This window comes from Artemia sp. Qi Xiang Cuo, chromosome 19 (genome assembly GCF_049724085.1).
Source record: "Artemia sp. Qi Xiang Cuo chromosome 19, ASM4972408v1, whole genome shotgun sequence".
NCBI lineage: Eukaryota > Metazoa > Arthropoda > Branchiopoda > Anostraca > Artemiidae > Artemia > Artemia sp. Qi Xiang Cuo.
The window spans coordinates 46,965,054-46,977,876 of record NC_142812.1 but is presented as its reverse complement, the minus strand read 5'-3'; the positions used below and the strand labels follow the sequence as shown (position 1 = coordinate 46,977,876).

Below are 12,823 nucleotides of genomic sequence, written 5' to 3'. Positions count from 1 at the left end.
ATTATCAAGGGAAGGGAATACAATTTAAGCTAAAGAAAGGCAATTCTTCCTCACTTGACATTTTCGTTTGTTTCAAAACGCGTTTCAAAATTTACGGTTACTATGGGCTAGAGTTCATTCTATACTAGGTTACGGCGAATACCGCAATCACGATAAGCAATTTTTACTAATAAATTTGACATTCCAAGTGTCTGTGAAGTTTCCAAGTTCAGAAAAAACCCACTCCTGTCTTACGGAACAGGCTGCGTCCGCAATTCTTTTTTATTTACCTTGAATCCTCGAGATAAAGATATGAAGAAAACCTTCAAAATAATTCTCCTCTAGAATTATTAAATTACGATTCATACCATCTGGTTTTGAGCAAACTATTCTATTTTAATATTACTTTACTTGCTTTATCTTATTAACCTGATTTATTCTTACTGCTTTATTTTACTTCTTTATATAGAAACTTATTATTCTACTTCTTATATTGCTTTATTTTTATATACTTTATAATAATATTGATTATGAAAATAAGTTTTGCATATTGAGAGATAAACAAGTGTTTGAAGGGGCTAGGGTTAGGATTAACTTTTATAATTCTTGTAAGCATTAATAAAATGACATTTTATTCTAGGCTCATTATCCACACTTACCTTGAATTGCGATCTTAGAAAACAAGCAAGATTCTCACACGTTTGCTGTCTCGTACAATATATGATAATTGAATCACATCCCTAAAAGAAAACAGTAAGTATAACGTACTCTGTCCATTATTTCCTCCCTCAATACAAGAAATCTCCACACACTTACATCTATAGCACAACTAACCCAGCGGCCTCCATACACTCTTTCAAAGTTTGGCTTAATGGACCCACAAACGAGATATAAAAAGAGGCAGTCTAAAGTCCATAATTTTTGCGTTTTACCCCACCCTCCAAGGGTTAGAATTGTGTGCCCTTATGAATCTACATAAAATGCTTTTCTTTTAACGACCAAGCTAGGAAATAATAAATATGTTCGTTTTTCCTTTCTTACAGATGGCTCTTACGTCTATTGATTAATTAAGAGACCCTGTATAAAAAGTAATGAACGCATAACCAAGGTAGAATTTTTCTCTATTTTGCTACTACATTTTGTAACAGGAAAAAAAATAAATTAATTACTAACCAACTCTGTATCACTTTTTAAGAATGACTAGAATAATTATAAAAAAAAATTAATAATGATATTTTCAATTTGGGCGAAATGTCGATGAAGAAAACCGAATTAATCACTAAATTTCGGCAACTGTGTCAGAATTCTTAGGAACACAGGAACTAGCCAGAAACCACTGAAGGCTACTAATATTGCATTTAATAAGGCTTAAGTTATTTTCAAGATATGCTTTTTTAATTTTTTATTTCAATACATTGAGTAAACAGTACTGTATAATATGTACACGTCGCATAATAAAATTAGGGTTTTACGACTATAAATTGTTGTTATTACCACAACCAAAAAAAACTTGAAGCAATTCTTGTTCATGAATAGCTAACAAGAGGATTATTTCGCAACAGAATAATTAACTTCATTTCAATTTTTACCCTTTTTTACTTAGTAGCTTTGGTGTTCTCGTAGAGGTAACTCTAACAGCTTCTATTGCCTACGTGGATCGGTTGCGACAATTGTATTTTATTAATATTGGTGGTGGTTTTATTTGTTTTTAGTTATTTTTTCTCTTTGATTCCTTAGTGCTGAGGAGGCCTAGTTTACATACAGGTGAAATATCTGCGTTGTTTTAGTCACTCTACTGGCCGCAGTCCCGTTTGTTTGTCTTGTCATTGGGTTTTTATCTCTTTTTGTTGTTGTTTGTCATGGCTGGTCAGTTCGGCTTAAGAACTAAGGCCAGTTCGGCTTATGAACTTAAGGCAAGTTCGGGACAAGAACTTAAAACTAGTTCGACTTAAGAACTTAAGGCCAAATTGGCTTAAGAACTTAAGGCCAGTTCGGCTTAAGAACTTTCATCCAACTTTCAGGAATGAATGAGAACCTGAATTATGCACTGGAAAGGCGTTTTCTGGCTTCAGTTTCAACTCCTTTCTCAATTCTAAGGCTTAGAAAATTGCATAGAAGACAGATCAACACCTGTCTTGACTTTGAAAAAAAATAATATTTTCTTAAATGTTGGTTTGGAGTCTCCTTTCCTTTAACCCTAGCTTTTTAAAACGCAATGCCAATGACTTGAATTCTAAAATATTCTAGGATTTCATTTCCAAAGTTAAGACGCATTTTTCTAAACTCTTTAAAGCCTTATAAAGCCGGATTTACCAAAGTTATACTAGTTAGGACACTTACATCGTGCCTTATGTGTGCTGAAGCTACGTATATTTCTGAAACTTTCATTGTTGTAAAACACAGTTTGTACAATTTTATCAATGATCACGGAGGGGGGGAGGGAGTTAAGAGCTTCAAAAGACCTTCCCAGGCCATGTTTAGCTCTGGAAACATCCCTGAAGGTGGGTTAGTGCTGTGGTGAGTAGTAGTAGTATTTTCTTTTTTATTCTCTCTTTTTTAGTTTTGAGATTGCCTGGGGGAAGGGTCTATGAGGGGGGAAAACTTACATTTTTTTATTGAGCAGAAGGGATATTTCAAAACTATCCAAATCACTCGTTTTATATCAATTCAGACGTTAACAGACAGGCGGACATGCATCTTTATCAAAATAGGATTATGTAGAGAATTAAGCTCAGCAGAAACTTTCCGAGATAGCGAAAGTCCCCCCATCTAGAATTTACCCTGTATTCGCCCATTTCTTCTCATGTCTTTGGAGAAACGTTTAAATGTCTTATTTCTGACTCTGCTTCTATATGTATTAGGAGCGTTTCTTGCTGAGGAGCATTTCACTATCTAGGAGATAGTTCCATTACGAGAATGAAACTTTCAGGTATGAACTCAGACCCTAAATTATACCCCGGGAAGGTGTTTGCTAGCTCCAATTTCAACTCCTTTCTCATTTCTAAGGCTTAGAATATTGCATAGGAGAAAAGTCCTTACACGTCTTAACTTTGGAAAAAAAAAAAAAAATTTCCTTTATTTTGGTTGGAGTGCTGTTTTAGCAGCCAGTTTTGTATTTCTATTATCTAATATGCATTGCCTTTTCTAAAACGAGTTTGACCTAAATGAAAAACCTTTTTTTCAGTCTCGGCTGAACTTTTATAGAGTAATGGAACTAGAACTCCTTTATTGTTGCTTTTATTATTGGTTTAATTCTTGATTTCCTCGATTTTCGCTGTAAGTTCGACTTTATCTTTATTCCACTTCCGTGTTTCGCTGAAGACGACTATTAGGTTTTTGTCTGCAATTCAATGATTTGCAGAAGTTTTCTGACTGAGTTTTCATAAGCTTTCTGATTTTGTCATGAATTTCTCAGGCTTTCCCTTAAAGAGAAAACGAAGCATACAAGGAAAATCCTCCCAAAGATAGCAGAATCGTAGATGTGATGTAAGCACTGACCGGGATGTTTCAGCAGCTGCTAAAGAGTTCAAAAACTATGGCCAGTGCAATAGTTTTGATTTAATAAATAGCAACGTATGTCTGATTTATCCACCTTTTCCAGTGGGTCATCGCGTTGAATGGATAGTAGTGAGAAGGGTGAGGAAGGACTTATTTGATCGAAAATCAGCTTAGCTTTAGTACCTTTTTTAAGGATCGAAATCTCTGAGAGGGCATCCTGATTTATCTTTGACACCCATATCCCATCGGACAATCTTCACCCTCCTAACCTACATAAGATCGGATCAAAATTTCAAGATAGCTATTTAATCATAAAGGATGAAAGATAAAGAAATATTGAGGGTATTGAGGTATTGAGGGTATACCCCAGCAAAAAGGAGCCCAAACTATGCAAGTAACCCAGGTGAAATCGAGGCTTTGTTGATACATTTAAATACAAACACGGTGTTTTTACAGATTACTGAATCAGAATTATTCAAGGATTTTCAACCTTCAAGATTGGAGAATGATAAGTAAGAATCCTATTCTAAGTAAGGCCCTTTTACCAAAACAGCACAGTATAGCAAACACCTTTAACACCACATCTAGAAATAAAACAAACAGCAAAGATGGTTTTTCGATCAAACTAAAAACAAATTTTGGTGCACCAATAGTCTACAGACTGTCTAAATTTTTGTAGTTATAATCCTGCGGTAAAAAAAAACAAAAAAAAAAACACTATTAGGTATACAGCCGAAACATCCAATTTGTTTTTGTCTGCAATTCAGTACTTTGCAAAAGTTTTCTGACTGATTTTTCTTCAGCTTTCTGATTTTCTAATGAATTTCTCAGGCTTGCCCCCAAAAGGTCTGATTGACAAACCACAATGATAGCACCAGAGACAATGAGAATAGGAAAACTGAAGAATATGAGAACCAGAGAGTACGACTACACCAGCTGGCAGAATATCTTCTCCAATGAAGAGGTCTAGTAAGAAAAAAACCTCACTAGAAATATATAGCACGGCTATCATGATTGGAATACAGTAGACACATAAATAATAAACACAGTCTTGTTCTTTGCATTGTATTACTATTTTAGTCGTAATGCACGTTTTGTTTCATATTTATCAAACAGTTCGCGATAAAGACATGTAAGTAAAGAGATATGTGTCGCAATAGCAGCCAAAACTTTAAGAAACAAAGTCTTGATAACAATAGAAAAATCAAAAGAATCAAATTTGGATGCTTTTTCAAAATATATAAAATTCATCAAGGTTGATGTTACCCATCAAAAGTTACAAGTATTAAAAATGTTTCTCAATTTTGAAAAAAGGGGGAAACATCGCCAAACATCAATTGATATATTATAGATTCAGCATATCAGAGAACGCTTTTGTAGAGGTTTCAAGCTCCTTTATACAAAAATGTACAATTTTGTATTTTTCTTTTTCTTTCTTTTTTTCCCCAGGGATGATCGTATTAAGCCAGTGATCCTAGAAGATCGGGAGAGGGCTCATTTAATCGGACATCGAAAGTTCTAGTGTCGTTTTAAGTGACCAAAAATATTGGAAGGCAGCTAGCCCACTTCCCAAGCCCCTATTTTCCCCAAAGTCGCCAATCAAAATTTTGAGATAGCTATTTTGTTCAGCATAGTCGAAAGATCGAATGACTATGTCTTTGTGGATGACTTGACAACCGCAGCCCCAGAGAAAAGGACTGCAAGCTATGAATGTTGCTCATTGTTTACATATAAGATGGTTATTGGAAGTATACCGACATTATTTGGAGAAGGGCGGGCTTTTCTAGTGGGGGGGGTTGCGTGGGAGGATATTTCTATAGAGGAATTTTTCGAGCGAAAAGAGAATTTTCCATAGAGGGAGAGTCGGATTTCCCGGCATCATAAAAAAACGATAAGAAATTAAATTAAAAAAAAAAAGTTTTTTCAACTTAAAGTAAGGAGCAGCATTAAAACTTAAAACGAACAGAAATTATTAGGTATATGAGGGGGGTTTTCCCTACCTCGCTCTTCACGATAAAGTTTTCTTTGGAACTTTTAAAAAAGCTTATTATTCTAATTAAACAGCCCTTGTGTTTCACGAGTCATTCTTCGATTATTGGAACAAAAATTCAAACTTTAGAGTAAAGAGCGAGGTATTGAGGAGGATTCAAACCCCCTCATATACGTAATAATTTCGGTTGATCTTAAGTTCCAATACTGCTCCTTACTTTCAGTTAAAAAAAAACTTTTTTGTTCAATTTTCAAAAGAAATATTCCTAATTCTTACCTCAAATCTAGGTCCTTGAAGAAGTGTAATCAGAGCATTGTCTTTATCTGAGTCTCTTGAAACAGTAAGCAAGAGGTTATCAGGTAGCACCTGTCCGCGAATTACGCTTTCTGGCGGTACTCCTAAGGACTCACATACACCACTGAGAGTAGGTTTGGTTGCTGTTGCTGTTAAACCAAGGATAGTTCTAACCCCCATCCGATTTCGAAGTATCTGGAAACAGGGACTCATTAGTAAATATATAAAAAAAACTTGATCTGCTACTATAGCTACAAACAATTGGCACAAAACCACGTAAGGCCAACACTACTGTGCAAACCCCTCCTCCACCCCACTTTACCCGAATACTGACTCTTTGCCCCCCCCCCCAGGAACCGGAAATCTAAAGTAAATGCTTTATCAGTATAGGACCATGGAAGCCACTTCTCAAAAAACAGTAAATTTGCCACCCTTTCGCAACGTCGAGGTTGAAAGAAAGGACGCTTTAAAAAAAATTGCATCTTTTTTATTCATTATCTATCTTCATTTCAACGTTTTCATCCGTCGAAACATTTTATTAGCGCAAAAAACGGAGAGTATAAAGAAAATAATAAATAAAAAACAAATTCTGGACGTACTCAAACGTTTTCATTCCTCCAAACGTTTTATTAGCCGATCAAAAAATGGAGAGTATAAATAAAATAACTAAGACAAAACAAATATCAATGCTAGTCGTTCTATGTTAGTATTGAGTTCAAAGTTGTGACATCTGCCGCAACCTAGTAAAGAACAAACTAACATATACGAACCAAAAATTTAAAGATGCATTTCGGAAGAAAAAAAAAACTAGCAGACGAGGAAGAATGGCCGTTATAGGCTGATTCAAGAATGGTAACTATTATTTCGATTCATCTGAATGATAAAAGTTTATTGCGAAAACAAATTTATGGGCATCCCGAAAAACAGCCTGAATGCCCCCCCCCCCTCCAAATAATGTTAGATCAAAAAGAAAACAACACCACTGCAATCCCCATAGCCGAAAACACCATATAGACGAATTAGTGTCACCCATCTTGAGGAACAAGGAAATTAACATTTTCAAACGGGAAGTAACTGCCAACCGTCTAGCTCCAAACAGAAAGCAGGTCGTCCGCAGGTGTGGTGGTAGGATGTCATAAAGACATGTATAAGGGAATCAAGAACTTCCCGGGACGGTGTAAAGAGGGAGGCTTTGAATTGATCGGGATAGAGGAGGAGCGTGCGTGACTGTGTTGGCCTCAGGCGGCTTTGTACTGCGGTGAGTTGTTAGTAGTAGTAGTAGTAGAACGGGAAGCAGTGATGTGTCAACTTTCTTTATCTTCTTTTTCTCTTTTTCTGTCTACAGCAGTATCTTATATGTTTGTATCTGACTTGATTGTTTGTTTTAGTTTCTTTTCTTCTTTCACGGGTTCATAAATGGTGATTAATGTTCGTTTAGGACTTGATTATTTATGACCTTATTTATGCTTGTCTTAGGATTCAATATGGCTTTTTACTTTTCTTTGAAAACTTCTTTTTTGGAAAATGTTTTTTTTTAATTAATTTCCATTCGGTTTGCATTGCCTCATTTTTGTTATTTGTTAATATTATGATTTACTACAATGAGGAATTGAGTGTACACAAAATAACAAACTGCAAGAACAGTATTATTTGACGAGGCAAATTGCGTTCATAATGAAGGAAATATTTATTTGTCCTTTTTTAAAGGAGGAATCACCGAAACCAAGAAAAGGAAATGCTGTACTTATTTAAACTTGTTGCTATTTTGGCTTCCCTTTGGATTGATAACGTAAAATAATCTAGATAACGTAATAACATCATTCTGTACTATATCATACCAAAACAGATTAAAAAATTATAAATCATAAAATTACAAAGGCTAGACGGTATGTTATGAGTATTCAACGGCCCAACGGAATTAAATTTTTGTCTTTTCTTATTTCATTTCTTATTCTTATTTTATTTATTTATCATCTTCTTATCTTATCTCATTATTATGTTATTTCTTATTTTGTCTTAAAATTTTTCTACTTACAATCACAATGGTATCTTTCTCGTCTCAATTTTTTATCACTGGAGATGTAGAGGGGAATTTAAGCTATCAAAATAAACATTGACAAAATTTTTTAAAGTTTTCTTTAATATCTGAACAATTATAAAGGACTAAAATACAGTAACAGCGCCAAATATAAACACTGAATGTAAAATCACAATCTGAAGAGAAAAATTTTTTGGCATCTCGAACATCAAATTTCATAATACACTTCAATAATGTTAAACAAAAGTTAAGATTTAACTAAGTTTTTGTTTGGAGTTTTGTTTGGAGTTTTTGCTTGGAGTTTTGTTTGGAGTTTTTGCTTGGAGCACTGAAATTTTTGTAATGGGTACGAAATGAAACAGTGCATACATTTCTATGATTATTCCACTGAAACAAATAAAAGTTCAAATAGGGATAAATCCTTTTAATAAACAGTGATAAATTTCACAAAAATACTAGATGTTTTGGTTACATCTATAAATATGATGACTGCATACGTGATCGAAATATTTAGTATTTTTTTTTAAACTTACCACTGTCTATTAAAAGGATTTATCCCTATTTGAACTTTTATTTATCGTCATAGAAAGGCAGTGTGGTCTTCGATATTATTTAGTTTTTATATAATTTATTTATAAATTTTTCTTAGAGTTCAGAAGGGCAGTAGACTAGAGGGAAAACAGCTTGTACAAGAGTGCCACTGAGATAAGGTGTTATAATAACAGTAAAAACATCTGTATACAAAAAAAAACCGTCAAATCGCTTCACCGACTTCACAATTCGGCTAAGCATGGGCCATAATAATACAAAGTATTCACAGATCAGTAAAACATACAGGCAGGGGCGCAGCTAGAGGGAGAGGGTAAATCCCTTTTGAACTTTGGGCGGAAGGGAGGAGCAACTTGAGAGCCATAGCTAATTGGAGTAAAGCCAAGACAAATAGTCTCTGTGAGAGGCAAAGCTGGCATAGCTTTTTCAGAATTGTATAAAAATGATTCATTTCCATTGTTGATAGATGGTCTATATTGGAGTGTAAGTACGGGGGTCACCACTTATTGATGCAAAAATGGCGCAAAAAGGTTGCTATGCCACTTACTCGAAGGGGAGAACCCCTTCTCGGCCCAAGTGTTAGTGGGATTCCCGCTCTTACCCCAACGGTTAAGAGCGTTGCCACCAATGTTCGTGGTGTTTAGTTACCAGTGTTATACCGGTAGGCCACAACGCTACTGGCGTGGTAATATACGGGTGTCACCACTTATTGGAGGGGAAAGCCCCGGCCCCAAAATATAATGTTATGCCCGTGTCTACCACACCGGTTCTGCAAATATCAGGTTTGGTACTACCCTATTTACAGTATTCCCTGTCCCAGGGTATGTTAACGCGATCGAGTGGTCAAATGGTCACTTTCTAAAACCAAATGCACCCGCCTTGGGTTACGGCTAGAAAATCTCTTAACTCTCTCCTTGGAGGTAACAAACCTCCCTGTCAATATAATAATGACGGTACCTCGTAGCTCTATTCCTACCCTGCCCGGGTTACGGAAACTAGTACACAGTTTGAAGAAAATACCTTACTTGTATTCTTCCAAAAGGTCACAATAGTACCACAAAAATATATATATATCCCCGAATGGGGTCTAAACACAGACTAAAAAATAATATTAATCTTTACAGCACTGTCCGTAGGGGTGGACCGTCACTTGACCCAGCCAATCAGCTACATCCCCATTCAAACCCAATTATACCTCTTAGATTTATCTTTCAATGACTCCCAAAACCAGGAAGTACGAAAATAGAACTTAGTTCACAGCTTATTTATTGCAAAACCACTATCGCTTAGTAACGGAATTTAACCTGTCTTCTGAAATTGTACTATAAGCAAATGTAATTAAGAAAACGAAAACAGGTCATTTATCTGAAAGGAAAACAAACAGGGGTTGGAATCCCAACACCTCCCCCCGTAAGATAAATGACCGCCCACGCGCTACCTTGGTCCACCCTTACAAACATAAACAGTTAACTTCAACCTTACAAAATCCATTTGCCTTCTCTCTTCCACCAGTGTCTGTGCTACCACTTCCACCGCTTGGCTCTGGATCGGTCGTCATCGACACGTCTCTACTGTAGGACCACCATGGTCTACATCGTCTAGTATCCGCATTAAATTTTGTAAGTTGAAGTCTTCAAGATTCGTAGATAATGATTGTGCGTAGCACAATCAAAACAAAAAATTTTTCTCGCTCTCACGAATTTACATTTGAGAGGAGCAGAGAATCAGTTTCTGGCACATATGACGATGCCAACCATCATGAAAATTTGGCTGGACTAGCCTCTTAATTTCCATCTGTGGAAACAACCCCACATCTCGATAAAAAAGTAAATTGCCCCTTGGCATAATTTCAAATAATCTAAGGCCGAAAATACAAAGGCCAGTGAAAACGATAGGGGTAAAGGGAAATGAAGTAAAACTTTGAGTGAACCATGAATCGCTTTTTTCTGGGTCCCATCCCCTAAGATAATCGAATGAATAATGCTCGACGATGAAGGACGAAAATAATATTGAAGACCCTTTTCGGTCTTGAGTTAATCTCATCTCTGTCCGACATAATTTCAAAATTCCGTTAACTTCAAATTACCTCTTCAGTCTAACTGAAAAATCTTTTATCCATTTAACTTCCGGCCTCTAGCGAAAAATTGTTTTGACACGCAGCAATTTTAGCCTTATATTTTTGAATACTAATTAGTTGCGCGATATATTGATTCGTAAATTTTTCAATTATGATCTCACAAGGCACAGCCCATAATAGATCTTGATAATTCTATTAATTGATTCTGTATTTTTTTTCTCTTTATATGTAACCACAATAGGCTACTATCACTATGTAGGCTAACTCGACTAGTCTCTTCGAAAACGCGGAATTCTTTTATTATCAACGCTGTTAATAATTCCTGTTCTTGCTGCCACTACTTATTAGGGTGTATGCACGGGGGTCGCCACTTATTGATTTAAAAATGGCGCAAAAAGGTTGCTAAGCGACTTAATCGAAGGGGAGAACCCCTTGTCGGCCTAAATGTGCGTGGGATTCCCGCTCTTACCCCAACGGTTAAGAGCGTTGCCACCAATGTTCGTGGTGTTTAGTTACCAGTGTTATACCGGTAGGCCACAACACCACTGGCGTCGTAATACGGGTGTCACCACTTGTTGAAGGGGAAAGCCCCGGCCCCAAATTATAATGCTATGCCCGTGTCTACCAAAACGGTTCAACGAATATCAGTTTTAGTGCTACCCTATTTACATTAGACCTTATCCGAGGGTATGGTAACATAGTCGAATGGTCAAATGGCTGCATTCTAAAGACAAGTATACCCGCCTTGGGTTACGACCCGAAAATCTTTTAACTCTCCCCTTAGAGGTAACAAACCTGCTAATATAATAATGACGGTACCTCGTAGCTCTATTCCTGCCCTGCCTGGGTTACGGAAACTAGTACACAGTTTGTAGAAAATACCTTACTTGTATTCTTCCAAAAGGTCACAATAGTACCACAAAAATATATATATCCCCGAATGGGGTCAAAACGCAGACTAAAAAATAATATTAATCTTTACAGCACTGTCCGTAGGGGTGGACCGTCACTTGACCCAGCCAATCAGCTACATCCCCATTCAAACCCAATTATACCTCTTAGATTTATCTTTCAATGACTCCCGAAACCAGGAAGTACGAAAATAGAACTTAGTTCACAGCTTATTTATTGCAAAACCACTATCGCTTAGTAACGGAATTTAACCTGTCTTTTGAAATTATACTATAAGCAAATGTAATTAAGAAAACGAAAACAGGTCATTTATCTGAAAGGAAAAGAAACAGGGGTTGGAACCCCAACAGTCTATCATCCATCCTATGGCAGAACTAAGGTAGAAAGAAATTGAGTAAGGGTAATTCAAAAAGTTCACCAGTTCTGTGAGCCATTTGAAGGCAGTGCCAACGCCTTGGAACTTGGGGCGTCTTTGGCGCCTTGATTTAGCTTTCGTGCCGTATTTACCGCCACACTGAACGATTTTTTCAGCATATTCTTAACCCCCCCCCCCCCTAACTCAAAACCCTGGCTTCGGCTTTTCATACAGGGAATCCGTTATGATACTTGAGGAGCGATATTCCTATAATATTTCACAGATCTTCAACGGCTGCAGAAATATTTCAGCCAATTTGCTAATTAGAACTTGAATTAAAACTGTACACAAAATCAGGAAAAATAACCTTTGAGAAATTTCTGTACTTTCCCAGATCAAAAACTGGATTTTCTTAGGCGTAGCGGTTGCCAGGATTGGACTTTGTAGAAGAACTTCCACCCAAGAGCAAGGCCTCACAATTTGAAGTGGATTATAAAGTTATTGAGTATTGTAGAGTAGTCATTTCTACCGTCAAGACAACGATAATCATTATCATGTATATTTATTAAAAAATACTTTTACATTTGTAAGACCATGTGGGTGGCTTTAATTGTTATTTGCCGGATGTGCTATTACTATTCAACTGAACAGGCTGTGGAATAAATATTTTCATATTGTGTATTTAAGTTTTCGAAATGGGCTGATATTACATTAGAAAATCCTTGTTTTACCTTGCACACCCTCAAATAGGATGGGCGGAAATTGTGAGACCACTGAGATATACAATGAGCTTCGTCAATACAGGCAAAGGAAATGGGAGGTATTTCATGCCACAGCATGGCCAATGAACCACTGACAATTGCTTCAGGAGAGACAAGCAGAACAGCAACTTCACCGCTTTTCAATAGCTCTGTGACTTTTGCTTTCTGCTTTTCTGATTGTCCGCTATGTAGACAGACAGCCTTAATGCACTTTGGTAAGCCCAATAGCTGAAAAGGATCAAATGTTAAAGCTAGTAATAATACCTAGATTGTACTAGTTCTAATAGTATTAAAAAGGAACTCCTCCCCCCACCTTATAGGGGAAAGCGACTCAAAAAGCTGAAGGACAGCCCTTTTTCAAGCTCACCCA

At 36.5% G+C, this 12,823-nt stretch overlaps 1 protein-coding gene across 1 annotated transcript in view; it reads right to left on the bottom strand.

Moving 5' to 3' along the window:
- The window catches only part of RecQ4 (RecQ4 helicase), a 104,375-nt gene that overhangs the window by 42,528 nt on the left and 49,024 nt on the right, over positions 1–12,823 (bottom strand). Inside the window, exons 6-8 of the mRNA XM_089105491.1 lie at positions 12,424–12,681; positions 5,744–5,956; positions 639–719 (exon numbers count right to left, since the gene is read on the bottom strand). Coding sequence (XP_088961617.1) covers positions 639–719; positions 5,744–5,956; positions 12,424–12,681 — 552 coding nt within the window. The remainder of the gene's footprint in view (positions 1–638; positions 720–5,743; positions 5,957–12,423; positions 12,682–12,823) is intronic.